We start from the raw sequence: 20,560 nt of genomic DNA on the forward strand, positions 1-20,560 counted from the left end.
CTCCCTCCCTCCCTCCCTCCCTCCCTTCCGTCCTTCCTTTCCAGACAGGGTTTCAAAATATAGAACAGGCTGGCCTGAAATTTACAGATCCTGTGCCTAGTGAGTACTAGGATTCGACTTCATTTAATTCTGAGTAGTTTCTTTCTTTTGTTTAGAGAAAAATTCTCCGCAGGCACAGTCTTTGTTACCCAGGGAGTTTGGCATTCTCTAAAGAGTGGTAGAGTTGCTGCTGACATCTGATCCCCAAAGTCTCATTATCTTGACTCAGGTTACCACTGCAGAGGAATGCATGGGAACACACTGACTTGGATCTTGTTTATGAAAGAATAATGTGTCATTAGCTATGTAGGTCTGAGTACTTTATTGATAACTAATTCATACAATCCAATAAAATCACACTCCCTAAACTCTTTTTAAACAATATTTTTATATTTTCCTATTTTATTCTTTGATTTATACATTCCTTCTATTTACCATTTTAGTTCCCGCCCCTCCCACCCCCTCCTGTGTGTGTGTGTGTGTGCGCGCGCGCGCACCTGCATATCTGACACAGGCATATCTGTTTTCCTTAGTCATTTCTCCATCTTACTTTAAAAAAAAAAAAGATTTATTTATTATATGTAAGTACACTGTAGCTGACTTCAGATGCACCAGAAGAGGGCATCAGATCTCATTACAGATGCTTGTGAGCCACCATGTGGTTGCTGGGATTTGAACTCATGACCTTCGGGAGAAAAGTCTGTGCTCTTAACCGCTGAGCTATCTCTGCAGCCCACTATCTTACTTTTGAGATAGCATCTATTTACTGAGCTTAGATCTGGTTGTTTTACTGCCTATAGAGCCTCCCGGCATCTACTGTCTCTGACCCCCAGGGCTGCAGTTATGAGAGTGTACCACTGCTCCTGGCTTTTATCTGGGATGTAGGATCCAAACTCAGGGTCTCATGTTTGTGCAATCTGTTACAGTACAACTGATTTTGCTGTGTTAATGATGCTCATTTTACACCCCCATCCCCTCATCCCTGAGATAATGTACTCATTCTTGAGATACATTACGTAGTGTTTCATTTTTAGATTCTAGGGCATAGGTATTCCTCAGATTCTCATAATTCAGGTATACGTGAATAAGAATTTTCATAGACTGTAAGGTAGGTCTGTTAAGAAGCCTTGTGTTTGGTTGTTTAGGTTAGCTTTCTCAGAGAAATGTCTTTAGATCTTGTCCCAAATACAATTGCCTTATCATTATTCTGCGAACCAAATGGGAGGGAAGCCAGGGTTAGTAGCTTTGAATCAAATTCAAATCATGATTTTAACATTCTGTCTTCTGACCTTTAACGGGGCTTGGTATTGTATTCTTAGTAGAGAGGGGTTCTGCCAGCAGAGCGCCTTTGCAGTTTTCATCCTCTGTTTTAGCTCTTAGGTCTACCTGCCATTATCAATATAGCATATCCTGATAGTGCCATTGTGTATGTAAGATTTCTATAAAAACTATTATATGTGTGGATATGTTGTCTTTGTAATGACACGTGCATGCCATGGTGTGTCAGTGGAAGTCAGAGGACAATGCTATAAGTTAGTTCTATCTTTATGTAGGTGACAGAGATGCACCTTCGGTCCCTTGTGTGTTACCACTTGTGTGCTACCACTCTTAACTTACTCTGCCAACCTGCCAGCTTCTACTTCAAAAAGTTATTTTGCTTTAGTTAGATGTATGTGTGGGGGTTTGTGTACTTGAGAGATGTTGGGTCCCCTACAGCTGGAGTGAAAGGGTTCTTCAGAACCCTGATGTGGTGCTGTGGTAGTCTTTTGACTGCCGGCCATTTCTCCACAGCTTACTGTGTTTAGTTTAGTTTAGTTTAGTTTAGTTTGTTTGTTTGAGATGGGGTTTCTCTGTGTAGCCTAGGCTGTCCTGGAGCTCTATATATCAGGCTGCTCCTCAAACTCAAAGTGATCCACCCGCCCCTATGTCCCAAGCTCTGAGATGAAAGCTGTGAACCGCCACTGCCCTGCTTCATCTGTTTTTTAAATAGACTTTTTTGGGTAGATTTTCTTTTAAGAGTAGTTTATTTAATTAAAAAAATGTTTATTTTTATTGTATGTGTTTGAGTGTTTGCCTGCATGTATAAAAGTGCATTGCATGTGTTTCTGGTTTCTGTGAAGACCAGAAGAGGATGCTCCATTTCCTGAAACTAGAGTTAAAAGCAGACATGGCCACGCTAAGTATCCAAACTCAGGTCATCGAGCTTGAAGAGCCAAGTCCCATTCCTTCAAGGAGATCAATTAATGTAGTCTGAGTGTGGATGCAGGCGACACATGCCAGGTTCCTATGCGCTTTTACTCCCCTCCCCCCTAGTTTTTAAAAGATAGGGTTTCAGACATGGTGGCTTCAAACTCCTACTGTCCCTTCAGGGTCTCTGGGCTTCTAGCCTTAGCTCAGCTGGGGACTGGCATCCTCATGGCCCCACATCCCTGCTTGTCCTTCCTGTGTCGATTCCTAGGTGCCCTGTGCCTAGTCCGATCTCCACTCCCTTCGATGCTCCTTACTGGTTCCTTAAGTCTTACCTGTAAGGTTTGCTTTAATGTTTTTGTTTTTGTTTTTGTTTTTTTGATATCTCTTTGACTTAACAATAAAAAAAAAATGTATGGTTTAAAAGAAAAGATTGTGATTACTGTGTCCTGGGGTCCCCTGGTTCTTCTGTTCTAGAAGATGCAGACGGACTTTTTACTTCTTGTGAGTTAATCTCTTCATTTAGATTAAGGACTCTCTAGGCCTTAGCAATAGGGGGCCTTGTGTGAGTCCAACACCTTTAAACAGCACAGTAGACATACTACACATACTTTATTTCTTAAATTGAGTTCACTTAGTGTGTGTGCACATGCATGCACATGCACACATGTTGCCACAGGTGATTGTGTGGAGGTCAGAGGGCAGCTTGTAGGCGTCAGTTCTCTTTTACCATGTGGGGCCAGCAGCTTGGACTTTGGTCTTGAGGTCTTTGTGGCAAGCACCTTCTCCTGGTGAACCATCTTGACAGCCCACACTGTTAATGTTTATTGGTAATGTTTCTTGTGCTGCCCCCCAGTTCTCTTCCTCTTTTAAGAGCCCAAGGATGGGGTTGGAGGGCTACACTGCTATCCAGCCTGTGTTCCAGCCATTCGTAGTGGGGATTTTTTTTTTTTTTTTTTTTTTTTTACTGATTTTGTCAAGGGTTAGAATAGAAAATCACTTTGCTAAAAATTTTATTATGTATTCTTTTCATTTATTTTTGTTAGCATTTTTACATTTTCAACTTTTCAGTCTAGCTTTTTAAACTAATTTTAGCCAATAATAAAGGAAAAGTAATGTGTAGTATATAGTGAATAAATATGTTTTTGGCTTTTTAATTCATTTATGAATAGTAATGTATAGAAAAACATAAAATAGAAATTGATGCCTGTAAATTACAGTTTAAACCATAGTTTATGAGTCTGTCATATAAACTTGATTTTTTTTTTTATTATTATTTTTACAGTTTAAAACAGAGTGGAAAATTCCCTGGCAACCCCTGGCCTCCGTATAAGAAAAGAACATCACTCCATCCCAGCTATAAAGGTCTTATGAGACTTCTGCACTGTAAGACTTTACACATTGTGCTCTTCACTCTGCTTTACAAGGTATGGCAGTCATTTGATGAGAGTGACTTGGATTACAACGTATTTTCATGATTTTCAAATCAAAGAACTAAATGACTATTTATAAGAAGGCACCACTTATAAAGCAAAGTGTGCTTATAAATTTTTTAATGTGTGAGGATAAATTATAATTACATGTCTTTGAATTCCAAATTGAAAAATTAGGAAGCATTTGTATTTCTTTGTGGAGAAATGTTTATTCTACAGCTTCAGACAAATACTTCAGACTGGAGTATTTGTTATGGCTTCTGTAAAGTGAGAGGTGTTATGACTATAGGAGCTCTGACAAGGAAGAATAAGGACGCAAGTAGCCAGTCAGTCCTGCTGCTTGACAGAAATACACGTCGCTGTGTGAACTGACTTTAGAGTAGATTTCTCTGCCTTTTACCTCTTAGGGACTTGACAAAGAAGGATTTGAATGTGGGATCTTTAGACACTTGAAACATCCTTTATTTTACTGTTACCTAGAATCTGTTTCGGTTTGGGAGTGTTCTCTCACAAAACCAACTTATCTCATTGTTCTAAAAGTTGCATGAAATATAAAAAGAGAGTGTGTGTATATGTTTGTATAATATGTATGTATACTCTGGGATTGTTAATGACCTAAACTATATAAGAGATGAAAGATAATTATACTTGCAGTTTATTGCTCTTATAAATACACATCTATAAAATAATAGGGATAAGTGTTCCTAATTAGAAATAAAGAAAATGTATAATTTTTCTTTTTCATTTGAAAAATTAAAAAAGAAAACTAAGCATATTGTGTATGTAAATCTCTATTGACTGTACAGGTACTTTCTAATTACTTAAGAAAGCATGCATTCATTGGTTAAGTAGAACTCTTAGTGCTTTTGTTTGCCATGTGATGAAACAGTGCTTTTAGATTTCTATACACTTCTTCTCAACATCACCCATGGCCATTAGAAAAGCTACAAGTTATTTTTGGGCTAAGATTTTTAGATTAGCACCTTTAAATGCCTTAAAAGATTTATTTTTATCATTTATCAAAAGGATTATTCAGAAAAAATGATTTAAAGTACCCCTTTCTCCATTAAAATATGTAGAATACTTTTATATTAGAAAGCAGTTTGTGTTGATTTTGTAGGCAAATGTAATTTGTTGGATTTCCCAGAGCCAGGCTTCCCTCTGTTACTGAATGTAAACCATAGACATCATAGTGTGTCAATAAGTTCCGTGTTATCTCAGCTTCTTCTTCTTTTTTTTTTCTTTTTTTTCTTAGATATTTTCTTTTTTTTTTTATTTGATATATTCTTTATTTACATTTCAATTGCTATCCTGAAAGTTCCCCATACCCCCTCCCCGCCCCTGCCCCCCTACCCACCCACTCCCACTTCTTGGCCCTGGCCTTCCCCTATGCTGGGTCATATAAAGTTTATAAGACCAAGGGGCCTCTCTTCCCAGTGATGGCCGACTAGGCCATCTTCTGCTACATATGCAGCTAGAGACACGAGCTCTGGGGGTACTGGTTAGTTATTGTTGTTCCTCCTACAGGATTGCATCCCCCTTCAGCTCCTTGGGTATTTTCTCTAGCTCCTCCATTGGGGGCCCTGTGTTCCATCCAATAGCTGACTGTGAGCATCCACTTCGGTGTTTGCCAGGCACTGGCATAGCCTCACAAGAGGCCGCTATATCAGGGTCCCTTCAGCAGAATCTTGCTGGCATGTACATTAATATCTGGGTTTGGTGGCTGATGATGGGATGGATCCACACATTGGCTTACATATTTATATAGATACAGAAAATATTTAGAGGTCCAGAACTTTGAAGGCAGTCTCAGTGCATACTAATATTTCATATTGTGTTCTGTTAGCCAGCTGAGTTATATTCAAATGAGTGATCTTGTTAAATTTGGCTTCATGTCTTCAGGAGATTGTCAGAAGATTAGGATGGAAAGTAATCTTGGTAAATTGTTTTATTAAAGACTGCTATATTAATGACTTGTGAACTGTTTAATGTGGCACTGTTTAGGAAGTCTTCAAACTTCTATTTGCAGATACTGTATAATGTAGGAGATGAAAAGATGGCTCAGTGGTTATGAGCCCATCCTGTTCTTTCTGAGGACCTGAGTTCATTTCCCTGTATTCTCATTGTACATTTCACAACTGTCTATAACTCCAGCCCCATGGGGTTCAATATATGACTCTGGACTATGTGAATATCTGTAGTCGTGTGCACACACACCCCATATACACATACAAAAGTAAATCTAATAAAAGTTCTACATTATTGTCAAAGGAAACCTAGAGTTTGTTTCAGTTTGCGTTTTCATTAAGATTTGCATTTACACATCACATTTATATATCTGATAATTATCTGATTATGATTTTTGTTTGTAAAGAATGTTTTTGGATCTTTAAATGAAATATATTTTGTAAAAACTATGAGTTGTTTTTATTTTTTTTTAAAGATTCTGATGGATCATCAAAATCTGTCTGAGCATGTGCTGTGCATGGTATTGTATCTGATAGAGTTAGGCCTGGAGAACTCTGCTGACGATGACTCTGAGGAAGAGGTAAGCACTGCCTCTTCTCTTAGGACAGTGGCCTGGGCAGGGCTTCTCTGGAACTCATGCTGTAGTCCATGCTGGGCTGACACTCAAAGATCCACCTCTTCCTGCCTTGAGTGCTGGGACTAAATGCGTGTACTACTGCTTTTTATGTATATTGGTATTTGCCTGCGTTCTTATCATTATTATCATTATTGCATTTATATGCAATACCCTTGGAGGCCAGAAGTAGGCTTCAGATTCCCTGGAACTGGAGTTACAGATGTTTGTGAGTTGCCAAGTGAGTGCTGGGAACTGAACCTGAGTCCTCTGGAGGAGCAGACTGTGCTCTTAACCACTGAGCTATCTTTCCAACCCCTATTTTTAGATTTTTACTTCTTAAATCTGAAGAAGTGATAAGAAGGCCCTATATGTTAACTTATTTAGTGTGTATGGATGTGTACCCTGATGCACACGCTAGGCTTGCAGGAGTTTCTCTCCGTCTACCATATGGGACCTGTGGGTTTAACTCACGTTGTAAGGCCTGCCTGGCAGATAGTGCACTCGCTGAGCCAACTCTCTGGCCTAAAAAGGCTTTATTCTTAAAATACATATGGTCCTTTAAAACTTCCCTTGACATTTATGGATAAAACTGTTGAAATTTATCATTTCAATGAAAAAAATGAAAGAAAGCTATTTATGTATTTTTGGTGTTATAGTGGGAACACAAATTATGGATTCTGGGGAGTGTATGCACATGTGAGCACTTATTTTCTTGTCATTCATTCATTCATTCATTCATTCATTCATTCATTCATTCATATTTACATATGCTTTAGGTACCAATGGGTGGACCAGAGCGATGTCATGACAGTTGGTTCCCTGGCAGTAATTTGGTATCAAACATGCGGCACTTTATAAATTATGTTAGAGTGCGAGTCCCAGAGACTGCTCCTGAGTTGAAAAGGGATTCCCTCGCCAGCACGAGCTCTGATGCTTTGGGCTCTTTACAAGTAAGTTTAAAAGTGAGGGAGATAAAAAGGGAAAGGGTTTCATTATATTGAGATATTGCTTAGATAACCTACAGCATTCAGAAGAAAACATTGTTAGGGGAGCTTTAGATTATCATTTATTTCTTGACATGTCTGAGCACTGTTGCCTTAACCAGTCTTTTTCCTTCAACCTGCTAGAATTCCCGACGGCCTAAAGTTCTTCAAAGAGAGGTAGATGTGTATGGTATTTGCATTAACTAGCAACATGGCTAATTGGAAATGAGGAAATAAACCACTGAAGTATTTGTGTGTGTTTGTGTGTGATTAATATCATTACATTGAAAAAGGTTCTTGAAATTAGTATTTTTTTACTTTAATAAAGTTACTTATATTTATTTCTAAATAAATTTATGTTATTGATCAAAAAATGCAGAGTAGTAAATTTTTCATGTTAGTGTTAAAACTGTTCTGGACCAGTTATAGGTGGGCCATTTGGATCTACTTACATTAGAATTGCAATTGTCTTACTAACTTCTTAAAAATGACTTGACTATTCCTAAGTCAAAATAAATGTAATTGCTGGCAGCATGCCCATTAGAAATAATTTTTCCTTTTGCTTCTATGGCAATTAACTAATTCAACAGGCCCATAACTTGTTGTATTTTGTCTGTTGTGTTTTGGGACTCATTGTGAAAACCAGCTCTTTGCATGATGCTTAAGTAATCTTCAAGATAAAGGGAGAAGTGGAGCTGTAGAGAAGGCTCAGCAGTTAAGGGCCCTGTCACCCCTTCCAGGGGAACTGGGTTCAATTCCCAGCACCCACATGGTGTCTCACAACTGTCAGTTAACTCCAGTCCCAAGCATCGGGAATGCACGTGATATACAGACATATATGTGGCCAAAATGTCCATGTACATAAAATAAATAAAATTAAAAAAAGAAAAGTATTGAGATGACATGCTAGATAATTAAGTAGTTTTATTTCCTTTAAACCAGGTATCATGTGAATAGAGAGAGCTGCATTAGATATTTCTTGTAGTTAAGTCTATTTGTTAGAATATTTCTTACATTTGACATGTTTTTGTTGTGAGCACCAGAAAGGATTTTAATTAAAAACTTGGAACCTCTTTTATTCTAATGCTGTAGAGTATTTTAAAAACATTGAATGTTAAAATTTTATACTGTAATTTGACTTACAAATGCATGCTTTTTAATGCTCATTTTAGAAAGATGAGATGCATTAAACATTCATATTTTAATTAAAAGATGGTTTCTAAGAGGCTTGATGTGTTTGCCTTAGCAAAAAGACTGTCTAGAAGACAAATTAGTGAGAAGAACACTTGTGCAGTGTGAAGCAGATTATTCAGTTTTTACATTTTATTTATCCTTACATTTCAGTTTTGAGACTTGTAATCTTGGTAATTTTCAAACTTTGAAGTTCCTTAAAAGTGAAATTAATATTTACTATAGATTTACCGTCTTAAAAAAAAATGAAGAAAAATGGAAACGTTTTTTATGTGGTAGCATCCTTCCAGAAGCTACTAGAGTGTATGCAATTTCCTGATGAGTGGTGTGTAGCGCAGCACAGCAGCTTCCCTTATACTCAGAGGGTCACTTTATATAGTTTGTTTTTTAATTTTTTTTTTTTTTTTTTTTTTTTTTTGTAATATGGCTGCAGATATGGCCTAAGGTTTGTTTGTTTTCTGTGGAACAGAGGGGTGACTGCCAGTGGTCTCCTGTCCCTTACCACTGTCCCCATAAAGTGGTCTTACATCTATTTGAGAAAGGAGCCAAGGAAACGGGTTTATCTGCTAGAGAGATCTTTAGATGAAAACATTAAGCATTCCCTTTGGAAAAATACAGTGATATATTTTTAGAATTGGTTGTTGACTAACTTCTTCATCTTTCTGTCATTCTTATTTTTTACCTGTAGAATTCTGGTACAGCTCAAGTTTTCAGCTTAGTAGCAGAGCGTAGAAAGAAATTTCAGGAGATCATCAATCGCAGCAACAGTGAAGCAAATCAGGTGGCTCGGCCCAAGATTCCAAGTAAATGGTCAGCTCCTGGTTCCTCTCCCCAGTTAACCACAGCCATTTTGGAAATTAAGGAAAGCATATTGTCTTTGCTAATAAAACTTCACCACAAACTCTCAGGAAAACAGAACTCTTACTATCCTCCATGGCTTGATGACATAGAAGTTTTAATACAGCCAGAAGTTCCCAAATACAATCATGGAGATGGTATAACTGCTGTAGAAAGAATTTTGCTAAAAGCTGCTGTGCAAAGCAGAATGAACAAGCGCATCATTGAGGAGATATGCAGAAAAGTGACCCCTCCTGTGCCACCCAAAAAAATCACTGCAGCGGAGAAGAAAACTCTGGACAAGGAGGAAAGGTAGTGTTATTTTTGTGTTTCTAATATTTACAGAGGGTTGATGATTTGGGTTTTTCTCTTCTTCCGTCCTTCTGTGCTAATGGCCTGGTTATTTCAGTTATAGCAGCCACAGGGTGAGAGAGAGAGAGAGAGAGAGAGAGAGAGAGAGAGAGAGAGAGAGAGACAGAGACAGAGACAGAGAGAGACAGACAGACAGACAGAGAGACAGAGAGACAGACAGACACAGGTGGAGTACTTTATGAATAAAAAGACATTCCTCCTCCTCCTCCTCCTCCTACTATTACTACTACTACGATATCTGAGGGTTCTCTTGCTGTTCAAAAAAGAAGCTTTAACTTAACTCTAAATAACAAATGTAAGTATTTTGTATATTTCTTTAAAAAGAATCACTTGTGTGTTTGTATGCACATGTGCTTGTATGCATGTTAAACACATACGCTACTATGTGCATATGGAGGTTAGAGGCCACTTTTGGAAATCTGTTCTGTATCTTGTGGGTTCTGGTATTTGAACTCAGGTCATCACGCTTAATATTAATAGCAAGTATCTTTCCTGCTTAACTATCTCACTAGCCCTTAAGTATTTCTTAAAATAAAAATCCAACTATTTGAATTTTTGGTACTTAATTGTGTTTTATTCTATATGATTATCAATTAAAAGAGAAAGCAATGTTTCTTAAAATTTTCCTTTGCCAACTTGTTTCCTAATATTTTAAAGATAAAATTTTTTAATTAGTTTTTTTTCAATTTATGTGTGTTTTGCCTGCATGTATGTGCAGCGCATGTATGTTTGGTACATGTGGAAGTCAGAAGGGGTTCTCAGGATATCGGATCCCCGGTACTGATATTACAGAGACCACAGAGGGGTGGTCCTTGTTGACTCATTACTCAGCTTCCTGCTCATCTGCTCATCTCATTCATTCATATGTGTGTATGTATATTACATATACACACAGCCCATGGCCATCTTCCCAGGGAGTGGTACCTCCAGTGGGCTGGACGACCTATGTCAGTAACAGTCAAGGCGATTTCCCACAAACATAGCAACAGGCCAGTCCCAGAATTGAGGCTCCCATCTCAGGTGACTAGAAGCTTGGTAAAGTTGACAGTTAAAACTAAGGAGTACAGGTGGCATGAACGACGATGTAAGAGGGCAGAGAGGAAAAACTGTCAATTTTGTTTGGTGTTCTGAGTTCACGTAAGTTGGCAGTCCCATGTAATTTGCTAGTTGTGAAGGAGATCATCCTGTGATAACTGTATAAGAAGCCATTTTAGTCACATATATGGTTGTGTAAGAAAAATTGTTTGTAGAGACAAAGTACCCAGGGGCCGCAGAGGTGGCAGAGTGGGTAAGTGTACTGTACAAGCTGAGAGCTGAGTGCTCAGCACTGTCAAAGCTGAGAATGGCTGTGCCTGCCTGTGTACTCACTGACCAGACCGTCTAGCTGAAACAGAGAGCTACGCTTCGTCGAGTGCCCAGTGTCATGGGGATAAGGTGCAGATGATAAAGCAAGTCCCTGTGCTGCCACCCACACCAGCATGCACGTGGACACACCACCCACAAAAGGGATAGATAGAATTATAGTAGTATTCCTAGTTTTTCTTATAATATTATACTTTACAAATAGGAATTCTAAAGAACCAATGTGTAATTTAAATGGCATTTAAATTTAATGCAAATAACTAATAAAAGTGGAAAATTGAAAATGAGTTGACTTATTTCTGCTAATTTCTTTAAATTTGAGGTCTTTTCTCCTGATTATAAACTAAGCTTTTCTGTTTTTTTTTTATTGCTTGCCCACAGTCGTACAGTATTCTTTGTAAATAGATTAGTGATAAGTGCTAAAAGAGTTATGATATAATTCAAAGGAATAATTATTTATAGAATCAGAATGCTTTTTATTCTTTGGTAATTTCAGGACTCACTTCTTTTACTTTGCACAAAATAATCTGACCTAGAAATGCTCTTAGAGGAAGCTGAGAAATTTACTGGCTTCTGCTCCTGCTTCTAGGAGACAGCTAGTCTTGGGTAGCAATAAGTGGTTATTCTGATCTTTTAGACTTTCTTTATATGTGTAAACATCATAGGTTTTTATAGAACCTCTTTAGTGTCCTGCGCTGGCAGGACTTCTTGCTTTTGCCACCTCTGACGAATACTTTGGACATTATCTTGTTGGAAATCTAGATTCATATTCTCTCTCTCTCTCTCTCTCTCTCTCTCTCTCTCTCTCTCTCTCTCTCTCTCTCTCTCTGTTTTTAAATTGAAAATAGTTTCTTTTTTCATACAATATAGTTTCCTCTCCTTCTACTCCTCCCAGGTCTTCCCCACCTCCCCTCCACTCTGGAATCACTCCGTTTTTGTCTCTCATTAGAAAAGAACTGGTCTCTAAGAGATAACAACCAAACATGACAAAATTACCTACAATAAGATGGCTAAGGATGTTGAATATTTTTTTTAGATGTTTCTCAGCCATTTGAGATTCCTCTATTTAGAAGTCTCTGTTTAGATCTGTTTCCTATTTTTAAATTAGATTTGAGTTTTTGATACCTAGTTTCTTGAATTCTTTATATATATTTTTGGATATTAGTCCTCTTATCAGATATGGAGTTGGTAAAAAACCTTTTCCCATTCTGTAGGCTGCCACTTTGTCCTAATGATGTTCTTTGCCTTACAGAAGTTTCATAATTTCCCTTTTATTAATTGTTGATCTTGGTGCCTGCTCTATCACTGTTCTGTTCAGAAAGTCATCTCCTTTAAGGCTCTTTCCACTTTCTCTTTTATCAGGTTCAGTGAGTCTGGTTTTATGTTGAGATCTTTGATCTACTTGAGTTTAGTGTAGGGTGACAAACATGGATCTATTTATATTATTCTACAGGCAAACATCCAGTTTGATTAGCACCATTTGTTGAAGATGTGGTCATTTTTCTCTGTGTATTTCTGGCTTCTTTATCAAAACTCAGGTGTTCATATGTGTGTAGATTTATGCCTGTGTCTTCATTTTGATTCCATTGATCAGTATGTCTGTTTTCATACTAGTATCATGCATTTTTATTACTATAGCTCTGTAGTACAATTTGAAGTCTGGAACGACAATCCAGCAATTAATTGTTCATGATTGTTTTATCTATTCTGGGTTTTTTGTTTTTCATACGAAGTTGAGAATTGTCCCTTCACAATCTGTAAAGAATTGTGTTGGGTTTTAGATGGGGATTATATTGAACTGTAGATTGCGTCCAGTAGAATTGCTGTTTTTACTGTTATCCTACAGATTGATGAGCATGGGAGATTTTTGTATCTTCTGATATCTTCTTCAACTTCTTTCTTGAGAGACTTGAAGGTTTTTTTATCATAAAAATCTTTCACATGCTTGGTTAGAGTTACCCCAAGGTTTTTTTTTTTTTTTTTTTTTTTTTTTTTTTTTAGCTATTGTGAAAGGTGTTGTTTTCCTGATTTCTTTTAGAATCCATTTGTGACTTATATATCAGGAAGACTACTTATTTTTTTGAATTAATCTTGTATCCAGCCACTTTGCTAAAATTAGGAATACCTAGTGGAGGATTTAGGATTTTTTTTTTTTTTAAATCTATCTCATTGTTCCATAGTCTAAAGTAGATATTGGCTTTTATTTTTACTTATACAGACAGTAGGTTTGAAGCCGTTTGGAAGGGATAGAATCAGCTCGGGAACATTCAGATCTTGCTTGAAATTTAATACAGTAATATAGGAAATAGGTTGTCCTTGACTGTGTGGCCATTTATACGTCATATTTTCCTGAAAGACAGTAGATTAGTTTTGAACACATCATGTACTTAAAATTGTATTTCTCTTTAGGCGACAAAAGGCTAGAGAAAGGCAGCAGAAATTGCTTGCAGAGTTTGCCTCACGACAGAAAAGCTTTATGGAAACTGCAATGGATGTTGGTAAGTCAAAATTTTTAGTTTGAATCTCTTAACAATTAGTTATTATTTATAGTGATAATTTAATCTGAATGTTTACCAGTTTACATAGTGTAGATCACTTACTGTCTTTATTTAAACAGTAGAGTAACGGGATGGTCAGATTAGTGCTTTAATTATTGTGTGTACACATGGGTAGTACAGGTGTGCTCATGCTGCAGTGTGTGTGAAGGTCATGGGACAACTTAGGTCAATCAGTTCTTTCCTTCTACCATGTGGGTTCTGTCTCAGGTTGTTGGGTTGGAGGCAGGTCTTACCCTCAGAACCATATTGCCTGCCTGAGGTCATTACTATAGCCATTTTGTTGTCTGAGGTCATTACTATAGCCGGTTTGTTGTTGAGCAGAAGCAGTTGTTAAGGAGACTTTTGGTTCTCTATAAATCTGTCCCTCACTTATGTGAAGTCTGTCAGCAAGTATTTAATTATTTATTTTGATGGTCTTCTCTGAAGTTATCCTAAGGTCCTTACAATGATTTTAAAAATATTTTGAAATATAATGATTTATTATTAATTAGTTAAATGAAATGCCTAATATAATGATTTTAAAATATTTTTGAGTGCTGTCACATTAATATTTATAAAAATCAGGTCTACTTTATAATTCAGTTCATATTGGCATTAGGATTTTTATAATGAGGAGTATCATTTTCCTATGTGATATTAGGGCTATGAATTGTATATTTAAAAATATGTTTTCCTTCCCCAGTCCTCTTTTTTCCTATAATAGTTCTTCTTTCAGATTATCTTTTAAGTTGAGAATTTTCTGCATATATGAGAAAATACCCGATACTTACCTTTCTGTGTCTGCTGTGTGCCTTGCTATTAATTTCTTGTTAGTGATATATGTAATAGTTCTGCTTTATATACATAATGAGGCTATACAATGATTTCCTTATATAAACCTTGATGACTATTACTGAAATGTAGAATTAGGAACCTCTATTATCGTAGGTTATGCTACTACCAACTTTTAAAGGGCTGCCATCTTATACATTTCCTCTCTCCAGAACCTTTATGTAAGTTTAAAAAAATGAACCGCTTGTTCCTTAAAATGTAATGAAAATTTTCTCTTATACAGTTTTTTTAAAGTTTTTTAAATTTATGTACATGAGTGCTCTATTTGCATGTATGCCTGCATGACAGAAGTGGGTATCGGATCCCATTACAGATGGCTGTGTGGTTACTAGGAATTAAACTCAGGACCTCTGGAAGAGCACCAGCCCCTTGCGTGGATATTTTTGCTTCTGTTTTTTAGTATCAATTTTTACCTGTAATTGTTACAAAAGCAAAATATTGAATCATGTATTACCAAAATATTGAATCATGTATTACTTAAAGTTGTTTTAACTAACTTCACATTTTTGGTCTCAGTTGTATTATGATACAGTTTTGTTAGTATTTAACTTAAAAAGTATTTGAAATAGATCTTTGTGGGGAGTGCATAATGAAGAGGGGTTTTCCTTTTAAGAGTTATAGCTTTCCCCCTCCAGATTCTCCTGAGAACGATATTCCTATGGAAATTACCACAGCAGAGCCGCAAGTTTCTGAGGCTGTGTATGACTGTGTTATTTGTGGACAGAGTGGCCCTTCTTCTGAAGACAGACCTACAGGACTGGTTGTGCTGCTACAAGCATCCTCAGGTGAGTTCAAAGGGGCCTTTTAGAGAATTGCATCTATGCTAAATGAGAGCTCATATTAGAGTTTAGTTTTCTCATTGATTTAACTGTTCTAAAATCTATAAGCCTCTTAGGTCTATCAGTGTTGCCCATTTAAATATTCTAATTACATATGGCATATCCTGCCAGTTCTACTTTAGTTTCTTGGGGTTCTTGAAATAGCATGCAGAAGTAGTTCCTGACACAGCATGTCGATTGCTGTTTGCCAATATATCTTTTAAAACATTTAAAAAATTTGTCGAAATTCTTTTCTTATTTTGAGGAATTTTGAAGAAGTAATAGTTCTTAGATGATTGTGATAGATTTAGTTCTTTCTCAACAGGATATATGAACAAATTGAGTCTGTAAAGAACTGCGTATCTAGATTTTAAACCAAGTGTCAGTGCATTCTTAAGTAAAACGTGTAGGCATTTACACAAAAACACAGGCAAAGGTGGAGAATGGAGTGGGATAGAGGTTTATATGTTATTGAAACTAAGTAGATATTAATTCAAAATTCACTTTTATAAAATGAAGATGCTTATTCTATTCTCCAGGTAACCACAAAAACAACCTCCTCAGCAGTAGACTAATAAAAAACCATATTAAAGAAATGGGGCCGGGCAGTGGTGGCGCACGCCTTTAATCCCAGCACTTGGGATGCAGAGACAGGTGAATTTCTGAGTTCGAGGCCAGCCTGGTCTACAAAGTGAGTTCCAGGACAGCTAGGACCACACAGAGAAACCCTGTCTCTAAAAACAAACAAACAAATAAAAATGGGAAGGGACCCAAAAATCCCACACTAGAAAATTTAACTACAAAAGAGAACAGTAATGAATGAATTAAGGTACAAATAGCAAACAAATAGCATAATTGCAGAACTAAGTTCTTAGTGTGTATGTGTGTGTGTGTGTGTGTGTGTGTGTGTTTTCTGAGGAGACAAAGTGTCAAATGTACAACCGGTAGCAGGTAGAAGGTATTCAATTTTCTGAAGACTAAACATGGAGAAAAAAATTGGGAGACAGACATAAATATGGCAGAAGGAGGAAAAAAAACTAATACTTTAATTTTGTAAGTATAAAATATCAAAACCCAAAAGGATTACAAACACAGACACATCACATCACACAGTGCATATATGTTTTAAAACACCACTACACCACAATTTATGCATTTTTTAAATGTATCACTGAAATAAAAATGGTACTTTTTAAAACTGTATCTGCATGAGAATTTCTGCTCATAAGGATGGAGCAGGTGTATGTGGCTGGCATGCCTGGTGGTTGGAGAGACTTAGAGTAGCTGTGGACTGAAGCAGAGCCAAGAGGATGCTCTGCTAGACTGCACACTGTGCCATCTACTACACTACCAAATTCAGTCACGAGGATCTTGATGTGGTGGATAGCCTGGGTTGTTTTGGTAAATTAGGTGTATTATTTAATGAACTTTATCTCTGCTGTCATTTAGTTTTAGGCCAGTGCCGGGACAATGCTGAGCCAAAAAAGTTGCCGATCACTGAAGAGGAGCAGATTTACCCTTGGGACACATGTGCAGCAGTTCATGATGTGAGGCTTTCATTATTGCAACGTTATTTTAAAGATGTAAGTATTTTTATTATAGAACAGTTTCACTCTTCCTCTCCTTCCTCCTCTTCTTCCCTCCCTCTTCCCCCAATGGTGCTAGGGATCCACTGAGCTATATCCCCAGCACTTGGATCGCATCATTCATTCATTCATTTATTTAAATTGTATGTGTATATCTGTTTTGCCTGCATATGTGTAAATGCATCATGTGTGTGCCTGGTGCCTGTAGAAGTCCTAGGGCATCAGATCTGGAGTACTGGATGCTTGTGAGATACCTGTGGGTGCTGGGAACTGACACTGGATCAGTGCTCTGTAAGAGCATCAAGTGCTCTAACGGCTACCTCACTGCTCTTGAGTTGTAATTGTGATGGCAAGATTGATGATGATTTGCCTCCAGAATTTTAATTTAAATTATTTTCTTTTATTAAAATGGCATTCTGACTTCAAAGGTGAAGTTTAGTGAAAGAATAATAACAGTAGTTAGTATGTGGGTAGTAACATAATAAATTTCTATTAATAAAAATTTCAAGCAAGAAATGTGATGTGTGTTTTAAATGTTTTTTATTGTGAGATCTACATAATTTACTTAGATGAAATAAAGTAAGTATTAAAATAATTTACTTAGTGTGTAAATTTTTTTAACTTTTAAACTGTAAAGGAGAGAAGGAGTTCATTCCTGTCTTCTCTTCCGTCCTGTGAGCTTAGTAGATTGTTTTCCAGCTTCTTTTTAAACTCTAGCACGCAGCAGCAGCACCGGTTTAAAGGTTAGCTTAACAGCAGCAGTGCTGTCCTTTCAGGCTCTCAGATGTAGAGCACTTACCCACCGTGTGTGAGACCATGGTCTACATCTCCAGCACTGTCATGTCTAATGTTTTTTGAGATTATCATATAAGATTTTCTCCCTTTTGTAGATTGAATCAAATAAATCCTGAATTAGGTAAACATAGAGTAGTTTAAAATACTTTAAAGAAAAGTGTTATTTTAGTTAACTGTAGATTATTGTTATGATTGCTGTCCAAATAGTTCTTCCTTGCCTGTGCATCTCAGTAGCACAGACATTAGACACACTTCCTCACAGTCAGCAGTAGCCCGAGCAGTTTGCTCCCACAGTCCATAGAGTGCTGATGGCTTCAGGAGGAGCTGTGGTTCTAGTCAGGGAAACATTGTGTATATTAGCACAAGTCTTAGTCCAGTATTAGAAAAAGAAAAGAAAACAGGATTTTTTTGAGCTATGTGCATTTGGCCAAACATCCTAAGCCTCAATTTTCTTATTCATAAAAGGTTCAAGTGATCTTTTCTGCAGTGACCTTTCTGGGTAGGCCAACATAAATGTGAAGTGGTCCTTTTAATATTTAGAGTAGCTAATTAGGACATCTCATGTTAGACCTTATAATGCAATTTGGATATGATAATGGACGGTGATGGTTCTATTTATTTTCAGAGATTTCAAAGTGAAGTAATGATTATTTTGAAATGTATATATTTCTGTTTTATTGATATCTGTATTATTAATGTATGTGAAAGCATGAATGATGTGTTTGTGTTTGTGTAGGAGGGGCATGTAGACCATGATGTCTTTATAGAGGTCAGAAGACAACATTGGAGTCTATTTTCACCTTTAAAATTTTTTAAAGATTTATTTTGTGTATGAGTGTATGAGTGTATTCGTTACTTTTCTATTGCTGTGAAGAAGCAAGACCCTCCAGGCAAGCTGGCTAGATACAAACACCACACATCCCACTTGAGGAAAAAGTGTTCTTTTTATTTGGCTTTGTTATTCACCTTTGTACATTTAATTGAAAGTGATTCAAATAAAATGCAAAGTATTATGACAAAAATGTTTCTAATAGGGTGGCAACCAGTTGTACAAAGCAGGAGCTAGAAAGATGGGTGGCAGCAGTCATGAGTACTTCCTGTGCTTCCAGGACCCGAGTCTGTTCCCAGCACACATGTCAGCTGGTTCACAACTGCCGCGACTCCAGCTCCAAGGATCGAGTTCCCTTCTTCTGCCTCCATGGCGACCTGAACACATGCAACACATGCGCATTCCTAGATAAATACACAGAAATAAAAAGGAAGAAATCAAAAAACGATCTTAACACAATCCTACCAACAAAATTCTCCTTGAAAATATTTATTTGAGGGCTGGAGAGATGACTTAGCAGTTAAGAGCACTGGGTGCTCTTCCAAAGGACCTGGGTTTAATTCCCAGAATCCACATGGCAGCTCACAACTGTATTACCTGCAGTCCTAGGAGGTCTCAGACACTCTTCTGCCTTCTGCAGACAACAGGCACACATGAGGTGCACAGGAGGCTGCTGGACCTGCCTGGCTCTCCTGTGGGTTCTGGGATCTGAACTGTGGTCCACAGTGCTCGGGTTCTAAGTCCTTTTCCTGCTGAGGCATCTTCTAGGCCTGAAAAAAAATTTTTTTTAAAAAAAAATTCAATCAAAATATCGCCCAGTGCAATAATTGTGAAGAAAAGAGATCTATTAAAAGAAGATTGGCTGGTTATCTCTTTCTAAGGCAAAATAATGGATTTCAAAATAAGTTTGGTTGTTTTCAATGAAAGGCTCTGAACTGACCTTGACGGCTGTGTTCTTGTGTTAATGACTAACTAGAATTTTCTTTTGCTAGCAATGATTTTTGTGTACTTTGTAGTAGATATATGGTATGTTTCCTGAATGTGTGCCTGAAGAATCGGTGCTTACATTGATTTTATATCTTCCTTCAGGGTCTCTGGTGGATAGATCCTCCCTGGACTTGATACTGAATGACTCTAATGCAGAGGGCAGGGGTTTTGGCTAGAACAGACTCGACTCATGGGCAGGAGAATAACTTGATTGACTTTGATATGGATTAGAGAATTAAGCTGTTGCAGAATTTGCATATAGAAATGCAGTTTTGTAAAATAGCATATATGTTTACTGTACAAACAAGGAGATGTGACACGGAGGAAAGAGGGAACCTGAGCCTTGGGGTTGATTTTGGATATGGCTTCTATCACTTACAGGTTAATGACCTTAATGGTATTGTCATTCTTGTCTTATAAAAAGGGACAACACTGTTACGGAATGGGGTTTTCACAAATAGTGACTTTATGAAGACTTAGTGGTAACCCCTTAGCACAGTAACAAGTGGACATATAGTCAAAATCTCTCTAAAACATCTTCTCATGACATTTTCCCGTTCTTTTGACTCTAGCAAACTCAAGTAGGACATCTGTTACAGAGGCTAGTGACTATCTTCTGTTTTAAAGCTACGTACTGGCCAAGGGGGTGCTAGCATACCTGTAATTCTAGCACTTCAAAGTGGAGGCATGCAGATCAGGAGTTTAGGGCCATCCTAGGCTATATGGTGAGTCAAGGACAGCCTGGCTACATCAGACCCTGTCTCAATAGTACTTCATAAACAGACCAACTAGCCACTGTTTCTAAAGTTAGCATTATCCACATTTTTATAATACTGTGCTGAAGAGAACAGCATGCTTATTAACTGACTACTCACTGAGTTGGAAATGATGTAGCCCTCAAATCTGTTTCTATTTTAAGGATCTCTGAAACATAAGACAGAGATGAGCAGGCCTCCTGTTGTTCTTCCTGGTTTGTAACAGTAGAGACCTGCTTACCTGCTGTGAGTGTGTGTTCTGTGCTTACCTGCTGTGAGTGTGTGCTCTGTGCTTACCTGCTATGAGTGTGTGCTCTGCTTACCTGCTGTGAGTGTGTGCTCTGTGCTTACCTGCTGTGAGTGTGTGCTCTGTTTACCTGCTGTGAGTGTGTGCTCTGCTTACCTGCTGTGAG

At 37.5% G+C, this 20,560-nt stretch overlaps 1 protein-coding gene across 1 annotated transcript in view; it reads left to right on the plus strand.

Moving 5' to 3' along the window:
* Nucleotides 1-20,560, plus strand: part of Ubr3 (ubiquitin protein ligase E3 component n-recognin 3) — a 135,167-nt gene that overhangs the window by 73,193 nt on the left and 41,414 nt on the right. Inside the window, exons 20-26 of the mRNA XM_029535740.1 lie at nucleotides 3,512-3,653; nucleotides 6,103-6,207; nucleotides 7,020-7,193; nucleotides 9,106-9,566; nucleotides 13,398-13,486; nucleotides 15,013-15,162; nucleotides 16,645-16,778. Coding sequence (XP_029391600.1) covers nucleotides 3,512-3,653; nucleotides 6,103-6,207; nucleotides 7,020-7,193; nucleotides 9,106-9,566; nucleotides 13,398-13,486; nucleotides 15,013-15,162; nucleotides 16,645-16,778 — 1,255 coding nt within the window. The remainder of the gene's footprint in view (nucleotides 1-3,511; nucleotides 3,654-6,102; nucleotides 6,208-7,019; nucleotides 7,194-9,105; nucleotides 9,567-13,397; nucleotides 13,487-15,012; nucleotides 15,163-16,644; nucleotides 16,779-20,560) is intronic.

Source organism: Mus pahari, chromosome 3 (assembly GCF_900095145.1).
Source record: "Mus pahari chromosome 3, PAHARI_EIJ_v1.1, whole genome shotgun sequence".
NCBI lineage: Eukaryota > Metazoa > Chordata > Mammalia > Rodentia > Muridae > Mus > Mus pahari.